The sequence below is a fragment of the Gobio gobio genome (assembly GCF_949357685.1).
Source record: "Gobio gobio genome assembly, chromosome: 5".
NCBI classification, from domain to species: Eukaryota; Metazoa; Chordata; class Actinopteri; order Cypriniformes; family Gobionidae; genus Gobio; species Gobio gobio.
Window position 1 is genome coordinate 24,113,388 of NC_137101.1, and position 19,889 is coordinate 24,133,276.

The 19,889-nt window shown below is 39.2% G+C and overlaps 1 protein-coding gene across 1 annotated transcript in view; it reads left to right on the forward strand.

Moving 5' to 3' along the window:
- LOC307127208 (thyrotropin-releasing hormone-degrading ectoenzyme-like) overlaps window positions 1-19,889 on the forward strand; it is a 167,864-nt gene that overhangs the window by 77,396 nt on the left and 70,579 nt on the right. Inside the window, exons 5-6 of the mRNA XM_079818320.1 lie at window positions 8,238-8,351; window positions 15,043-15,180. Of these exons, the coding sequence (XP_079674446.1) occupies window positions 8,238-8,351; window positions 15,043-15,180 (252 nt within the window). The remainder of the gene's footprint in view (window positions 1-8,237; window positions 8,352-15,042; window positions 15,181-19,889) is intronic.

Genomic DNA, 19,889 nt, shown 5'->3' on the forward strand with positions numbered 1-19,889 from the left:
GGAACTCCTAAAAGGTTCTATATATGAAGCGCCTGACCAAACCCTTTACAGGCCCACTGAAGTGCCTTGAAATGCGCAGCATTATTCAGTGTGTTGACGTAATTTACATTGAAACACGAAAACAGAGCGGGACATATTGAACATCCCCTCCCCTTTTTTAAAATAGCCAAAATCATTTTGTTTATGTCACAGCTCGGCCAGAGCCGTTGAGCTCAGTAAAGCTGCATTTCATTCTAATCTATAACTGTTTCTCCTCCTAATCTCCTCCATATCGCTTTAAAATATAGCATTCTGTGCAGAATTCAAATGGGTCCGATATATTTTGGTATGCGCCGACTCGCGCATATGATCCGCTCTGTGCTCTCGTCTCTCTGGACCTGAGCAGCCTGTGTGTGCGCTGCGGCAGTTCACATGACACTAACGTAAAACCAGACTTCATTCGCCCCAATGGAAAGCATATTTACACTGTCTGAATTATAATGTAGATGGGATACTTCAGATTCTAGAGAGCATTTAATTGGACAGATAATCTGATGAGAAGCTAAAGTGCAGAGTGATGTCATCAAAATCATTGATCCATACTGGCGGAAATGAGAGACTGTAAGTTTTGCATGATTTCATGGGGAGTTTAAGGCAGTATTTCTCAACTGGTGGGTTTTGACCCAAAAGTGGGCCACAAAACCATTTTGAGTGTGGGGTAAAAGAAACAACCATAACAAAAAACTTAATTAATCGTTTTTCTTTCTGATGAGAGACATTTATTCTGAAAGAAGTGTGTCAAAGCTGTTGACATTTCTGTCAGTCTGTCACATCCACCAGCTGCGAGTGCCCTTGCACTTTTAGCAGAGGACACTGTTTCCACCTACACTATACACATCATGGACATGGTTTCCCACAATGCTTTGTCTGTTATCTGTGTAATCATGTGCAGCTGTGTCCAATCACCTCATTCTCTCTCTCTCTCCATATAACCCTGGTCAGTTGTTTGTCTCGTTCCGAAGTCTTGTCTCGTCTGTACAGCATTAGTGAGCGGTTTCCCATGTTCCTGGTTTTTGATATCTGCCTTTGTCCTGTTTTTTTTGTTCCTGTCTCACCCTCTGGATTTGTTTGTTTGATTGGACTGATTTTCTGTGGTTTGACCTTTTGCCTGTTTAACCCTTAAATGCATGACTATTTCGCCAAACATTCTTACATATTCGGATCTTTAGCGACCTGGATCTATATCTAACATGATAGACCTGTCGCGATAATATATAAAACTCCTGATATTAGAGCAACTATTACAGAAGAATAAAACATATTTTGTTACCTTTTGGAGCTTGGAAGGGTTCAGTGTGAGCAGATGTTTTATACCATCACCACTGTCCTCATCAGAACTCATTTCCCAGAGCCAGAGCCCTTGGCCAAGATGGCCGCCGCTGAGCACAAGGCTGTTCCTGAGCCTGAGTCTGTTCCTGAGCCCGTTCCTGCCTTATCTGCCTATGTCCTTGTTTTCTTGTTCCTGTCTCATCCTCTGGATTTGTATGTTTGATTGGACTGATTTACTTTGCTCTGACCTTTTGCCTGTTTAATGGACTATGACTTTGGATTGTGCTATCAATAAACTGCATTTGGATCTTCTATCATTGTTCGCTCAGTGTTTGTAACAACTAACACTAGCAATACGTAACACAGTCACAGTTTTAGTAAAGATTGCCTGAGAAAAACGTTTTGTCCTGATTCAGGATCTTCTGTCAGATGAGATGCTGTTAGGCTGTCAGTTGCTAACGTTATTTTTGTAACTTGTTACGGAATAAAAAGTCTCTCACTCGCCTCAGAAAATGTTACTTTCCTGTCAGATGTTATACGACACTGCACTCGCGGTGCACACTTAAATTGGTGCTTCTTATATCACTTCACTAAATGAGACTAGGGTAGTGCGGGGCACAGCCTAATGCTTTTTGACTTTCTCAGTTTGTGTAAATCCACTTGGGGTTCAGAGTATTTATTTTTTTCCACATTAATTGCACACAATTGTGTGGTTTTGTTTCATTGATACAGTGTATACTTTTTTCTTGATTTACCCCGAAAGAATGGAAGTGAAATGTTAAAACATGCCCCGTAGGTTGGGTACATTGTAACATGTGGTGGGGCACGTTGTAACATGACCAAATGACAGCTTAAAATGTTATCTGATACAATCAAAATATCCAAGACAAATTAAAATATTTTGTCAACAAATTACAATGATTAACTTTTTAAAATAAAATAATGGCATTTTTTAATCATTAAAAATATACTCATTTTTGAGTTTGACAACAAACCCATCGCTAAATACTGCTATGCTGCACAGTTCAAAACATAATAATAATGAATCATTTCTGAACATTGACTCTCAGTCATTATTCACCCTTTTCTCATGGTTTCTCAAAATAATTCATAAAAGTATAGAATATAATGGCACATTTCTAATAGGGGCTCATTGTAACGCAGTGCTACAACGCATCCCACCTGCACAACTGGGATTTAAATCGCGGCTCGTGTCTTCTGCTGGTTAGATCAGCATTAAAGAACGATCTCGACAGTTAAATAACAGATATAAGATTAAAATAATATATGGATTTGTCTTATTTTAAATAAACTCAAAAAACAGAGATAAAAACTAAACTTGAGTAAGAAATTTACTTTTGCTATGGTTAAATAAATGTTCAGTAATATCTTCCAGAAATTTTTTAATTTTTGCGCTATTTTTTCCTCTAAATAATGTTGATATGGCAACTAGTAAATACACTAAGTTTCGTCATTCTGGCATGTGTGGAAAGGGTTAAAACATGCGTGTTACAACTAACCCCACGTTATGTTGTGCCCCGCACTCCCCTATATAAGAGTGAATTAAAATTATGCATGGAACATGGTACTTGTGTTATCAAATAATAAGTCATGAAATGACCAAAAAGCACTAATAAATTGTTACATTGTGTGTTAGGTGGGAATGATTATGATTATGATCATTCTAATCATTTACTTAAGGCAAAATACCACTTTGTTTTAATTTTGTGATATATTCTATATTTCTGATGACTGTGGTGACTCTTACCTACTTACTAACTGGTATTGTGTTACCCCCCCCCCCCCCCCAAAGAATAGCCTTACCTTAAATGGTTTATAGTGTTAGTGGTATTCTAACAATTTGTATTTTAAGTAAATTAGGATGGTGTGTGTGTCTCATTTCTGAGAAATACATTAGCTTGGTTCAACATTTTGGGTTGTGGCTTCATGACCATGGGGAAATGTGGGTCCTATGGCCAAACCAGTTGAGAACCACTGCTTTAAGGTATACAGAACCTTTTCTTCTGAGTGAAGATTCATAATTATATCAAATGTATCACCTCTCAGACATGTTTTCATTATCCATTTGCAGAAGACAGAGAAAGAAAGGCAGAAAGAGAAAAACTCTAGGAGTCAGAAAGTAACAGAGAGTGTGGAGATGGTCAGTTGTTGAGTTAAAGGGCAGAACAGCAGCAGATGTAATTGGACATCTGGAGAATTTGGTGCACAGCTCATATAAAAAGAGCTTTACACATCACCTCCACTGGGATTGTGAAAGTAAAGATTTCTTTTCTTCATACCTCTTTCTTTCACACTGTTTTGCTCTCTCTCTCTGGAGTGTTTCCCTCATTCACAAGTCTTTCTTGTGTTAAATAACCTATTTGTTGTGTATCTTTGCATCATTGCAGACTATCAGACACAGATCAAACAAGCAGTCAGGGTTAAAAGTGATTATTTCTTTTATTTAGCCATTGAAATAATGTTCAGTAGAGGACTAAGCCCACAAATGCATCATCAGCATGAATTGGAAAGGAAACATTGGAATTATACATTGCATGTGCTCATTTTTCATCAGCCTTTGTTTGCAGCTCTTGTGTTTCCAAGAACCTTGGATTGTAGTGTCTTTTGTTATGGCGGATTATTGATGAGAGTGTTGGAGATGTTCTGCGCTCTCCAGTATTGTTCTGGATTCATCTCTTGTATAGTTTTCCTCATATGCTGCTGAATCGCAGCTCTGCATTGTGTTCTAGCTTAAAGCTCTACGATCGGGATGAAAACAGCATGTCTGCATTTCTTTCCTCTTTTCTTTTCTTTTTGTTTGTTTTCTCTTTTTTGTTTTATTTTTAGGGAAATGGAAATAAAAGAAAACAATCCCCTCATCTCTCATTTCTGCACAGATAATGCAGCTCTGTCTGAACTCAGTCTGAACCTTATACAGTAAAACACTCGCACAGGGAGCATGAAATCATGATATTATTTCAGAAACAGCAATGATGTGCATATTCAATAGTTTTAGAGCTGAAATTCATGAGAATAACCTAGAACAGGCTGTTCTCCGCATGTAAAGCCTTGTTTTATGATCAAGAATAATTGAAAAGAAGCAGCAGTAGAGGCTAGAAATATAATATTGAGCAGTGATGATGTTTACAGGCAGAAAACTGAAATATATGTCCAATACTGTCCTGCAGTACATTAACATCCCCACTGAATTCACATTTATATATGCATACAACACACTGTAAAACTGTAACATACAACTTTGTAATGCACCCTACTGATAGTAAAAGCTGTGAAACAACAGAAAAGAGTCTGAGAGAGAAGCGATTGTTGAACAAAGTCATTATTTTTGTTTGTTTTTGGTGCATAAAAAGTATTCTCGTCGCTTCATTACATTTAAGTTTTAACAATCTCTTGACTACCTTTCTGGGCCTTGAAAGTGGTCGTTGTGTTGCTGTCTATGTGGGGTCTCGGATTTCATCAAAAATATTTGTGTTCTGAAGATGAACAAAGGTCTTACGGGTTCGGAGCGACATGAGGGTGAGTAAATAATGACAGATTTCAATGACAGAAATTTGGGTGAATTAACCTTTTAAATAGTACACCGCTAATTATTTTCCACTGTAAATTACCGCAGCTGAGCTCATAAGATCATCAGAGTGGGCGGGGCTAATGCTCATCTGACATATTGATCGGCTCCTTCATTTTGAAAGTATTAAATCAGTCTTCATCCAGCACATATTCTGTCATACATTCAAAAAGTCTGTCTAAGCACTAATAATGCTAACAAAGTGCCGGCATCTGATAAATCACATTTGTATCTCAGTGCTCACGCGGACTGCCAGTAGAGAATTGATTAGTAGATGATAGGCATTGCTTGCTATTGTATTATGGTTTATCCTGTGGACTCTCCTGGACTCATTTTAATGTCATATACTGTAGCAGCGGATTGCTAATAGATTTGCTGCCGCCAGCGATGGGGTTTATATGTCACAGACGCTCAATCACTGTTAATTTCTCATCTCATTTCAGCCTCTCAGAATTAAATGATGCTGCCACAATCCTTCATATGCAGTTATTCAGCCAATAGCATGAGCCTAATAGAGGCAGATGCAGCTGATGTTGAGTTTTCTTATTTTTTCCACCAGATTGGAGAGGTGACATTTTGCCCTCTGGATATGAATATGTTTAGAGTGTGAGGCTTCCGTTCCTATACTGTATGTCACATACAGCTTAACCCGGTTGCTTTAAAAACATGTTTAGATATTGAATATAAGTTACACATTAAATATGAGGATGAATGGCTGAGTCTGTCTGTGGAAGTGAGTCATCTAAATGACTCATGTCTGTTGGCTGGTGTTTTATTCTCTGCTTGTGTATAAAAGGCAGCATACGTAAACAAATTTCACACTAATTTCACATTTATTTGTCAGAACTCTCACTCTGAAGTCAGACAAATAAATAAATTTTGTCTTTCAAAACAGAAGGTGTTTTATTAGTGCAGGCAAGTATAGTGTAATCTGGCAAAAAAAAAAACTTTGAAATTACTTTTATCTGTGCTCGTGATGAGTTTTGATTATTAGATTATGTTTAATATAAAATGGTCCACGGACCTCATGGAATATTTTGAGCTGAAAAAAAAATACAGTTAAAAAAATATCTTCACTCAAATAGTGAGTGAAATATGTATTTTTTTATAGATGTTTATAATTAACATTTTGATATTCAAAGTACACTTTTAAAACTAAAACTGCTTTTTTTTTTTACTAAAAAGCCAATTTATCTCCAAAAAGTACTGAAATAGTTAACTTACAACTGTACTATAGTAGTACAATGATATTAGTGTAATTACTTCATAAAGTATATACTTGCAAAATATAGGCTACTTCAACTTCGAATTTTAAATTTGCTTAATACAACAAACTTGAAGTATACTTCCTTTTTTATTTTAGACCAGGCTGTATAACATTTGAGCCTGTGCTAGAATACAGCTTCAGGACTTCTTTCTTGTGGTTTTCCAGTTGAGAAAGCAATGACCTTTGCCCTACAGTCACAAACCTGATCCAGCAGACAGACCTTGTTTGAACCTCCTCGTTAAATGTCAATGAAGGACATTTAAACTCAATTATTCAGGCATTTTCTGTAAGTACAAGACTGCCATTTTGGTTGAAGACTTCATGTCAGTATGATTCTTCAGAGCGATTCTCAGCTGCTTTGGAGAGTTTTATAACTTAAGTTTGCTTGTTTTTTAATGATGCCATTGCCGGTTTTCTCCTGCCTCAAATATGCTGCAATATAGAGGTACAGAGTGAACTCTTCCCTGCACGACTCATGCCAGCATATCTGTTAATGAAGCAGGCGGGCTGCAGAATCCCTCAGTTTCAGCTTTCGTCTCACAGACATTGTTGAAGGCGTAATTGAGCGAGGGTCTCATGGTTCGTATACTGTTCATTGACATTCTTGTGTTGTTGAACTGCTTAATCAGGCACGAACACAAAACGCAAGCTGTCAGAACTCCAGATGGATCTCTTACAGTGCATTTATCTATCTATCTATCTATCTATCTATCTATCTATCTATCTATCTATCTATCTATCTATCTATCTATCTATCTATCTATCTATCTATCTATCTATCTATCTATCTATCTATCTATCTATCTATCTATCTATCTATCTATCTATCTATCTATCTATCTATCTATCTATCTATCTATCTATCTATCTATCTATCTATCTATCTATCTATCTATCTATCTATCTATCTATCTATCTATCTATCTATCTATCTATCTATCTATCTATCTATCTATCTATCTATCTATCTATCTATCTATCTATCTATCTATCTATAGATCTATCTGTCTGTCTGTCTGTCTGTCTGTCTGTCTGTCTGACTATCTGTCTGTCTGTCTATCTGTCTGAATACATTTGCACTGCAGCTTTTTAAATGATGTAATATGATGTGACTCATTGTCCTGGTTCATTGTCATCAGAAGACGGCAGAAAACCTTTGGGAAGCCACTTGATGTGTGACTAGCAGAGAGTTCCTGTGAGAGCAGGATAACAGCTGTTTCTCTCCACGTTGTGGCTCTTCTATCTGTCCATGTGTCTGAGTCACAGATGAACGTCCCATCAGGCGCTTTGAGAGCCTTTTAGCTGCTGTAATGATGTCATGTTCAGATGTAAAAAGCCTGACTCCTACAAAGGTTTGTGGGCTACAACAATGAGATCCGGCGTTCAGTAGCACATCTGCTTGAGCCTTGGAGCCTGTGGAAAATATCCAGCCCATTCACAACTGCAATGTTGCATCTTTTCCAGTCAATAGCCCTGTTTTGCACACTGTCATCTGTACACAATGGCAGGAGCCATTTGAATACGTTCTACCTTCCAGATGGGACGTTTCATAATCGAATCCTCATTTTTCTCTCTTCTGTTCATTTAAGGTTTCCTTGGCGAAGAGCCCAGATATGAATGCTGTGAAACTGAAAAATGTGTTTTTAATTGTGTAACTGTAGGTTATTGATTGTTTAGGCCGTTATTAATCATAGTTCAAAAGCTCTGCCGGGTTCTCAATGTTCTGTGAAGCCGTTTGTGAACAGCATTTCTGTTGAACCAGAGTGCAACTGTTTATTAGAAGTGTTTGTTTGTACTTCTATACTTCTGAAGGAAGAGTTATTTTTCTTCTGTATTGGACTTTTCTAATAAAACATGTTTGCCTCTATAATGAAATATGCTTTTGCTGATATTGAATGAATTGGAGATTGTGTAGTTTCCTGATGCTTTGTCCAAATAAAGTTTGGTTTCAGTGTACCCATAAATACTTTTCTTGTACAAAAGTTTGTCATAATTGTTTTCCGGTGAACATGAAATCAATCTTTGTAATGGTTTGTTTCTCGGTTGATGATTGATGGTTCATTTCTTCTCTTCTAGTGGTTTGGGGATCTAGTCACACCGGTTTGGTGGGAGGACGTTTGGCTGAAGGAGGGATTCGCTCATTACTTCGAGTACATCGGGACTGATTTCCTCTTTCCAAAGTGGAACATGGTTAGTCTGTCTGTTTTTTTTTTTCTTTCATTTTTATATTGATCAGAAGCGAGCACTTTAATAGTAAATTATTTTCATTCAGTGTGTGGATGAATTCAGTGTGTGGACTTGGATGAATATCTGTAACTTGGATGAAATTGGAAATAGAAGTTTCCACTTCCTGTAATGTGACACATAACCATACACTATATAGAGAGAGTTTGATGGTTTTCATGCTATTCAGATGTATGTATCTCTTAAAATAAGAGCAAATCTTCAATGCTTTTCACACACAAGATCTTGAGCCAAAATTGAGATGAGCAGAAACAACAATCCTCTTGCAATGCATTTGAGTGCTATATATACTTTGTTCAGTTTCAGCTATTAAATGTTTATAACACTTTTTAATTTGGTTTTTGTTTAAAGGAACACGCCGACTTTTTGGGACTTTAGTTTATTCACCGTATCCCCCAGAGTTAGATAAGTCCATGCATACCATTCTCACGCCATACCATGGGTGCAGCAGGCGCAATGATATTACGCAACACCTGAAAATAGCCTTACTTTAGTCAACATAACCAACGTGACAACCTGCTGGGGACTATTTTCAGGTGCTGCGTAATATCATTGCACCGCTGCACCCATGGTACGGCATCAGAGTTCCTTGATTATTACGCATGAATGAGAGAATAGTTCCTCGCCATATTGGTCTAGAAAATCACAACTTTTCATTTTCCGTCGGTCTTAGTACACCATGTAACTATACACATCAAAACATATAAATAGGAAAATGTTGGCGTTATTTTGTCACTTATTGAGCAGTAGGCTAGCTGGAGCCATTTACCTCCAGTCTTTGTGCTAAGCTAGGCTAGCGGTGGGTGCGTCAGACAGAGTTATGGCACTCACGGAGATGAGAATGGATGGACTTATCTAACTCTGGGGGATACGGTGAATAAGCTAAAGTCTCAAAAAGTCAGCATCTATGACCATCAGTTTAATTTGTGTAGCATATGTAGCATACATTATAATAGCTCACATTTCTTTGTTTATTATCTGTTTAATCTATGTGTATCCCTTACATTTACAGTTTTTAAGGTGTTTCTGAAAAAACAACTTCATGAAATAATACAAGGACAATGTTTGTTTGATGCCATTAATGCTATTTCAGTCCAGCTTTAGTGGTCTGTGTACTTGAAGCTTCACTCATAAAATGAAATAATTATGTAGGTCATCAGCACAACAAAACAGTTTTCCAATGTTTGATGATACTGATGGTCCCTAGCTAACAAAATATGTTCTAAAAACATTTTGTCAACGTTCCTCTTAAGTTTAAAACGTAAATGTTTAAAACGTCCTAAAAAGCAGCAAATGTATACGAACATCCAACTAAAAAAAGAAAAATGCTCAATTAAACAACGTATAGATAATATTTTGTGATAATGTTTTGAGAACATTAAATACCAACTTTGAACACATTTTCTAATAACGTTACTGGAAGAATGTTTGTTCATAACTTAGAAAATTGCCAGAATTTTGGAGAATTTCTGAGAATGTTCCCTGTTCAGTCTTTGCTATGAATTAGTAGTCATTCTGATTAAATCTGTTTGGACCTTCTGCTCATTATGATTCACTGACTGTGTTCAGTTTTATTATGTAGTGAAGTGAAGTGTGAAGATTACATGTGTGTTCATCACTCAGACCTGATGTGTCTCATACTGGACATTTGGTGCTTTTTCACTGCATGGTAGGGCTCAGAACTGCTCACTTTTGGGGGTTTTCCACTGTGTACAGTACCTAGTACTTGGTATTTTTAGTGCCACCTCGGTTGAGGTTCCGATACTAAAATGTGTAAACACTGCAGATCACTGATTGGCCAGAGAGAATCGTCACTAGCAGTGTCATTGGATTTGCGACACAAGACACCAACCCCGCTACAGTATATAGTCAGCAACAGCCACTGCAGTATTATTTGTTTGCACGTTTTTCTTTAAACGATCGTTTCACGCAACTGGAAAAAATAAATGGCTATATCGTGGTCAGTAAATGAGGTGGTGGCGCAGCTTTTTTTTACTAAACTGCAGTGAAAAAGCAAACCGAGCCAAAGCGTGCCGAGCTGAGTTCACTATATGCTAAGTGTAAGGGTTGAAGGCAGTCTAAAGCACTAAGTTACCTTGAATACTAAAAGTTTATTATATTACTATTATATGTATTTATTTTTCTAATTTGAGGAAGATAAATGTCAATATAGTACCCTTGTTTAATACTTCTGCTCATGCACTCTCTTTCTCATTCACGTAATTACCTTCCCATCCTGTCTGTCCCAGTATTTCATACCTCTCTGCTCCAGCCACCTTGGTTATGGGGCATCAGCCAAGCAGAGAGACCATTTAGGGAACGTCATTTCAGAGAGCAATTGGGTTTCATTGGGTTTGGATGGAAACACTTCAGCATCCTGATAGGACGACCCTACCACAATTTGGATAAGAGTCTAAGTCTAAACCAGAACTGAAAACTCACAAATGCACTGGGAAATGTGGGAATGGATTTGACAACAGTCCTTAATAGGTCCTTAAAACAGCCTATAGGTCCCTTCACCTGCTCATAACTGGACTGTTGGCTTTCCTCCTCTTTCCCACATCTGTCATGCTAGAGAAGCTCTCAGCAAGGTTTGGTTACCCATCATGCATTGCTGCAAAAGCTGCTGACTTGAACGCCTGGCGTCACTGATCCCTGGCCTTAAAGTGGTTGATCAGTGAGAAACTTCAGGTGATGATGTTGAGACGATAATAAGCAGGATCTAAATGAAGTATCATTGGACGTAAACACCTTGTTGAGAGCACATATGGGCCAGATGGAAGCTCTTCCCATTGCACTCATTTTATAGTGTCCACTACGTGACTCACATAAAAATCAGCTCTACTCACCAGCTGTTCTCTCTCTGTCTGTCGGTTTCTCTTTCTCTGTTTCTCACCATAATGTATGTTGTGAATTAACATGAAGGGCTCATTCGCATATATTGATTCTGTCTATACAGTATTTACATTGACCTGTGAAGCTTATATTATTCTAAAGTGATGTCCATCAGGAAATACTGCAATTAAAGACATGCCACACAGATCTCTTCTACAAGACCACTTAAGTGATGATATTAATAGCCTAAGAAATTAGGACACTGATTTCAAAAAGTTGCTACTCTCCTCTAAGATCTTCTCTCTGACGTTAAATATGAAGGATAAATTATTGCAGCAGTCCATTAAGTAAAGCATGCTTCATTTTTTATATGACACAAATATCTAAAGATAATTAGACCTCAGATGTAATTTCAGGAAATTTGACCCTTCATTACCTGCTCAAAAAGAAATAATTCATGTCAAAGCCGTACAAGATAGACTTTCATCTACAAATATGATAAAAAGTCACCCAACAATCACACATCAATCTTAGTTTAATTAATACATGAATAAATATTCTCTGTATTGATTTGTATGAGTTCTCACTTTAATGTGAGTCTATTTTATAATCTGCTTTAAGCAGACTACAGAATATGTGATTGTGGTTTGATTGAACACATTACATGAAACCAGGATTCACTGGGTTAATAGAATATGTCTCATTACATTGACATAAAACGATGAATGGTTTTGATGAACATTTGTTTCTGGACTTATTTCTGTACGTTGTTTGTTTGAGCTGAAATCCCTTGATTAAAATATCCTGCTCTCTTGGATTAATGTCTTCAATGTGATTTTTAATCAAGCTGCCAAAAGCTTTAATGGGCAAGAGTTATTCATAATGATGGAGAATAAATCCGTAATAAAACATTCAGGGCCCTATTTTAACGATCTGAGCGCATGGTCTGAAGCGCATGGCGCAGGTGCACTTAGGGTGTGTCCGAATCCACTTTTGATAGTTTAACAAAGGAAAAAAGAGTTGGCACGTGATCCAAAATGGTTGTACCTAGGGCCCTATCATACACCCGGTGCAGTGTCTTTTTCAGCCCAACGCTGTTATAATTTTTACATCCAGCACCACGTTGTTTAAATAGCAAATACACTCAGGCCCATCTGTTTGCCCATGGGTGTGCTGGTCTGAAAACTAGGTGTGTTCAGGCGCATTGTTGGCGCGTTGCTATTTTGACGCAACTGAAATCGACTGCGCCATTGACCAACAAAAAACTGATCTATAGTATTTTTTGTGTTATGAAAAGGGTGCGTTATTAATACGTGTCAATGGAGAATGCACACACACAAGTCAATGGAGACGGTTTGATTGTTTTGGAAACAATCCAACGCTCTCCATTGACTTTGCATTGCGGGAGGCTGCCTCATTGTCATTTCGGACTTATAACAAAAAACAGAACAATGTATAAAAGCTGATATGTGACAAGGTGTACAGCAAACAAGCTAAAAAACACAGAAATACGTTTTTATAAGCTGTCGACCCAAAAAAACGAGCGTTTAAGAAGATAAAAGTGGATACAGGCAATACGAAGTGACGCTTCAGCAGGATGAATTGGTAAATTTGGGGATCCTGACACTCAGTATGTCTCAGTATGTGTATGTGTGCAGTAAACATTTTGTCACTGTTAAGTGAAATATCCAAATGTCCGTTTTATATATGATATTTCCTGTCGTTGATTGCATTCCCCTCTAGTCGCCGTAGTTATCAGTGTAATATGACCTGTAGTGTTCTGTCTCAATGGCCTGAATCCACTTTTTTGTCCTTAAACGCTCGTTTTTTGGGTCAACAGCTTATAAAAACGTCTGGGTTTTTGCCTCTGGGTTTTGTTTAGCTTGTTTGCAGTTCACTTCGTCACATATCAGCTTTTATACATTGTTCAGTTTTTTGTAATAAGTCCGAAATGACAAGGAGGCAGCCTCCCGCAATGCAAAGTCAATGGAGACGGTTTGATTGTTTTCAGATTATGACGCGTGTCGCTCTGTCTCTATAATCTAACACTCATTTAAAATGCAAAGATGTCAGCCAATCACAACAGTGGGCGTTTTCACTGAAGTCTCACAGCAGACACGCCCCTTGAAACAGAGCATTCAAGCCAGAGGGGTAATAACAGTATAGAAAAAATGCCTTTTATTTCTAAATTATGACATTTTTTGATGTAAAAATCATACTAACAATATAAGTACACCTCAGGAAACATTATAAAATAATAGAAAAATGCCATGCCATGGGAAATACTGTATAACAGGAGAATAGGGGCTTTACAATAGGCCTGAGGGAAGTCAATGGGGTCTATTTCCCCCCTCCCTTCCTTCAGGATCCCTAGGGTTAGACAACAGCCACAGGCTAACACCTGTGGAGGACTTCTGAACTCCATTCTCTTGTCGGGGCCTGTTTTACCAGCTGGAGGTCAGAACAGGCAGCTGAGGAGAGTGGACCAAAACTACAGCGAACACAAAATTCAAATCATCCTTAAACTAAATATATGAAAGCAGAGAAAGAGATACATAATTTGATTATCCTTGATTATTCAGGTTATGGAAATAATAAAAAGAAACATTGAGAAGGATAGGTGTATCAAAGAAGAGACACAGGTATCTGACCTGAACCTTCACTTGTTTTCAGACAAACACGTCCATGGGTGAACAGATGGGCGCAAGTGCATTTGCTATTTAAACAGCGTGGCGCTGGACGTGAAAATGATAACTGCGTCGGACTGAAACTAGCAAAAAACACTTGCGTTGCGCCTGACGTCACATTGTGCTGGTTGTATGATAGGACCCTATAGAGTGGGTAGTTTGCTGACTTTCTCTTAGTCATGCACATTTAATAAATACATTAATGAGAAGATAATAAAACAATAAAATCTTAATTTGGCGTCATTTTGAATTTGGTCAGTCAGCACAGAGATTTTGCCAGAGGGCCCATTATGAAGATGGTCAGAATGTGAATCTGCAGTGTAATGCTTTCATATATAATTCATGTGATTCCTATTTAATCCATTTTCATGTACGGTAACTGGCAAACCGCCACTTTTAAAAGAGTAACAGGAAAATAGTGTCACATTTGGCTGAAATGTATGAGAGTTTGTGGTTTTTACGTTAATGGTGTGTTTATTTTAGCTGAACATCTTTTGAAAGTAAGTTGATCTACAAAACTAGAGCAAGTGATTATTAGTTTATTCAAATGTTTAATATGAACATTAGGTACTTGTACTTATTCTGTTATGTTGTGTTTGTATATTTACATGGTGTATCAAGGTAATTCAAAGAAAAACATGGCAGTACCAAGTTTAATTGCTTCATTTGTGGTGTATGTTACTTGTTAAACAGAAAAAAAATTGTTGAGAATTACTTTAAAATAGGAAATCACCTGATATCCGGGTAACATCTTCCTCATGTGCTGCTGAACAACTGACTGTATTTGAGATGTGACTCTCTGCTGATCCATAGACACAGTGAATGATGAGAGTCTTTCTCATCTGACCCAAAACTTCCAGCTGTCTTTATAGTGAATCCTACAGGGAGACATTTGATCAGAGCAGAGAGACAGTGAGACCCCTGTACAACTCAAACACACACACACACACACACACACACACACACACACACACACACACACACACACACACACACACACACACACACGCACACTCTCTCTGTTTACTTTTGAAATGAAAACAGAAGCTTTTATGAGACCTGTTTTTGTGTTTGATACTGTAAAAAAACAAAGTCTCTCTCTTTCTCATCCACAGGAGAAGCAGAGGTTTCTGACGGATGTCCTTCATGAGGTGATGTTATTGGACGGTTTGGCCAGTTCTCATCCGATCTCTCAGGAAGTGTTTGAAGCCACAGACATCGACCGAGTGTTTGATTGGATCGCATATAAGAAGGCAAGAGAATCTCTTATAATCTCCAACAGGCTTCATCTGCGTGATGGAAATGATTATAAACCTTTAATATTTAGCTGAACAGAATAAACTGGTTTACACTCAAAAAATAGCATAAATAAAGTGAATTTAACCTTTTTTAAATTCAGCACGGAAGTAGAAACAGTGATTTTGTAAAATAATAGTATCATTGGTCAAAAGCAGTCATTTATTTAGGTTCCAACACTTCACCAATAAACTTTATCTTTTATTGAGTCCAGTAAACAGCTCAGTTTGCTTGTTATTTTTCTCCCAGATAAAGAATTCTCACTTTATCTTTGTGAATTGTAAATAGAGCCACGCTGTAAATATAAGCCTCCTTACATACACAAGACAAACAGTTTAATTAAAAGCTTGTTTTTTTTTGTATGTCAAGGACAGAAACTGTTACACTGAGAGCTTGTGAGGTTTTTTGTCCTCTGGGGACTTTAGTGGCACAATAAACATTTCATCTCAGACCAGACAACATCTATTTAATTACCTCACTTTACTGTAAAAAAAACCTCCAGCGTCCAAATATATCCTCTCATCCTGAACATCTGAAAGCCATTAAAGACACACAAAGAGCAGTAAAGGAAAATCTTTGTCCTCTATCAGAGTTTAGATGAAGACAGAATCTTCCATCCACTGAAGATTTGAGTTTCTGCTTCAACTCTCCCTCCAGCTGTCAATCAGCTCAAAGTCTGTTTGTGATTGGCTCTTGCTCTTCCTCAAGCCCCTCGCCTTGTTTCCCCACAGGTTCTGTGGTATTATGAACTCTGTCAGTCACACTGACACCCGGCCATCCCTCATCACTTCCTCCTCACACTCTAAGGATATCCCATAACATCCCATGAGTCCCCATGCAGCACTAACAGGAAGTGACAGTCATCACACAGATTGTGGAGGGAGGGATGTGGAGGGATGGGAATTAGATGCTGTCAAATGAGCATGTCAAAGTCACTCAAAATCAAAAAAGATACTGAATCATAAAACAGCAAAAATCAAAAGGACGAGTGTCATAGAGTCCTTGCTTAGATGAACCAGCAAACCTGCTAGAAAATGAACAGTGCCATAATTATTAAACTGAACTGTTGTTAAATAATGTTAAACATTTTCTGCAATGTTCAATAATATGCTAATTTAATTTCAAGTCGAAGGTGGGGGTGTGTGCTTTCTGGTGAACAACTCGTGGTGCACTGACGTGGAAGTGACCTCCCACTCCTGTTCTCCGGTCCTCGAACATGTTACCATCAAATGTCGGCTGTTTTACTCACCACAAGCAAAATTACAGGAGAGGACAGTGGCTTTTAAATCTGGGGACGATGCTCGTTATAAGAACGCGAGATACAAGCTTAGGAACGCAATCAAGTCTGTTAAAAAACAACACCGGAACAAGATAGAGCGATATTGTTTTGAAGGGGACTCTAGGCGCATTTGGCAAGGCCTACAAGCGGCCACTAGCTACAAGGCTAAACCTAGTGGCGTTATAACAACCTCTGCTTCCTTCCCAGACGACTTGAAAAAATGTTATGCTCATTTTGAATGCGCTGCTGAGGCACTGGCGCTGGGACTCTTGAACACCACCATGAAGTCGTAAATACCAGTGGGAAGTTTGGGATTTTCTTCAAGCCCCGATCTGAGCTGGGGGCGTGTCAGTGAGAAAACATGGCGGAATCAATGGATGCAACGTCTGTAGTTGAATATAACAGGTATTTAGCAGTGACACTGTCAGGCTTTGTCATTTACAACAAAGTAAGCTAATATAACAATTAGCCTAATATATAACAATACAGTTTACAGTGGCTTCATAGATGAATTAAAAACGTAAAAGATTAAAACTCACCTGATGCGCATTCTTCGTTCTTCATGAAGCAGAGTTAACAAACCTTGCTGTATTTTCGTGAAATTCATTAAAAGAAGGTACACCGCCATCTTGCTCGGACCAAAGAGACTTGAACGCACATGATGTCGTAAGCACGACTTCTCACCTCGTAAATACGAACATCCCAAGAGGACTTGAACGCACCATATCTCCAACTGGGGATGTGCACGTCAAAGTACCTTCAAATGGGAACATACAAACAGACATATCTCCAACTGGGAATTTGTTCAGCAGGCAAGAATATCAGGTCTTAGTCACTGGCACATTTAAAGTTTTTAAATCTGTGAAAATAGGGAAGGCTGCTGGGCCTGATGGCATTATTGCACAAGTCTTAAGGACATGTTATAGCCAACTCGCCTCTGTTTTCACTGACATTTTTGTGTGGTTCCGAATTGTTTTAAAAAAATCAATCATAATTCCTGTGCCTACGGAAATGAATGCCACCTGTATGAATGATTTTAGACCTGAAGCCTTGACTTCTGTGATTATGAAGTGCTTTGAACAGCTCGTGAACGCATATATCAACAACAGCATACCTGTCTCCACTGATCCATTACAATTTGCTTATAGATCAAATAGAGCTGCGGATGATGCCTTTTCCCAGGTTTTACATACTGTGCTCAAACATCTAGAGGTGCAGGGATATGTACTGTATGTCAGGATGCTATTTGTTGATTATAGCAGTGCCTTCAATACTATCAGACCTTCTATTTTAATACCTAAGCTGTTAGACATGGGCCTCTGCAATTCCATCTGCAGGTGGAGACAGGATTTTCAGACAGTTAGAGTTGGCACTACATACTCAGCCTCTATAGTGTTAAACACAGGAGCACCTCAAGGCTGCTGTCTCAGTCCTTTATTTTGCAGCCTGTATACTTATGACTGAAATTGCAAAACAGCCCACTAACAGTATTGTGAAATTTGCAGACGATACTACTGTGGTATGACGCATTGAAAGCAATAATGAAACTGCCTATAGGGATGATGTGAGTAATTTGATCTTAAGGTGCCGCAGAAACAATATGTCCCTTAATGCGGGGAAAATGAAGGAGGTCATCAAAGATTTCAGAAGGAACAAACCCCCACATACACCTGTCTATATTAATAACTCTCCAGTGGAAATTGTCGATACCTTTAAGTTCTTAGGCATCCATATTTCAGACTCCCTCTCACAGTCCTTCCATATCAGTTATGTCATTAAGAAGGCACATCAGAGGCTTTATTTCCTGAGGTGTCTCAAGAAATGTGGTATGTCCCTTAACATTCTGCCGAATTTGTACCGCTGTACAGTAGAGAGAATACTGACAGGTAACATTGAAGTGTGGTTTGGCAGGGCTACTTCACATGACCTTAATCTTCTGACAAAGGTGGTCAAAGCAGCATCTAAAATCATTGGGGTTCCACTTGAACAGCTCCAAAACATTTACTGGAAATGCAGCACTAAGAAGGCATTAGGTATTATGCAGGATTCTAGTCATCCTGCACACAATCTCTTCTCCCACCTTCCATTAGGGAGACGTTTACAGAGCATCCCAATGCGCACATCACATTTCAGGGATAGTTTTTACCCGCAGGTAATAAGGCTACTAAATGATAGTACAACAGGAAGGAGGGCTGAGGTTTGAGCTTGGTTACTATTTTTAGTTTGCTTGGATGTTTTAAATGTTATTTACAATTGATATTATTGGTTGGTTCTGAGAGAGTGCTAAGGCACATTGTATTGCATTGCTGCAGTACTCTGTACTAATATGCATATGACAATAAACTTGAACTTGATAAAAATACAAGCTTCACATTTCTGCATTTAAACCCTAAAGAGTAATTTTCCCAATTGACTTCTGTTATAAGTGAATTCATGTACATTTCCATCCATCCATCATCTTCCGCTTATCCGGGGCCGGGTCGCGGGGGCAACAGTCTAAGCAGAGACGCCCAGACTTCCCTCTCCCTAGCCACTTCCTCCAGCTCTTCCGGGGGAACCCCGAGGCGTTCCCAGGCCAGCCGTGAGACATAGTCCCTCCAGTGTGTCCTAGGTCTTCCCCGGGGCCTCCTCCCGGTGGGACGTGCCTGGAACACCTCCCTGGGAAGGCGTCCAGGAGGCATCCGAAATAGATGCCCGAGCCACCTCAGCTGGCTCCTCTCGATGTGGAGGAGCAGCGGCTCTACTCCGAGTTCCTCCCGAGTGACTGAGCTCCTCACCCTATCTCTAAGGGAGCGCCCAGCCACCCTGCGGAGAAAGCTCATTTCGGCCGCCTGTATCCGGGATCTTGTCCTTTCGGTCATGACCCACAGCTCATGACCATAGGTGAGAGTAGGAACGTAGATTGACCGGTAAATCGAGAGCTTTGCCTTGCAGCTCAGCTCCTTCTTTACCACGACAGACCGGTACATCGACCGCATTACTGCAGAAGCTGCACCGATCCGTCTGTCAATCTCCCGTTCCATTCTTCCCTCACTCGTGAACAAGACCCCAAGATACCTGAACTCCTCCACTTGAGGCAGGAACTCTCCACCCACCTGAAGCGGGCAAGCCACCCTTTTCCGACTGAGAACCATGGCCTCGGACTTGGAGGTGCTGATTCTCATCCCAGCCGCTTCACACTCGGCTGCAAACCATCCCATTGCACGCTGAAGGTCCTGGCTCGAGGAGGCCAACACGACAACATCATCCGCAAAAAGCAGTGACGAAATCGCGTGGTCCCCAAACCGGACACTCTCCGGCCCTTGGCTGCGCCTAGAAATTCTGTCCATAAAAATTATGAACAGAACCGGTGACAAAGGGCAGCCCTGCCGGAGAACAAGTCTGACT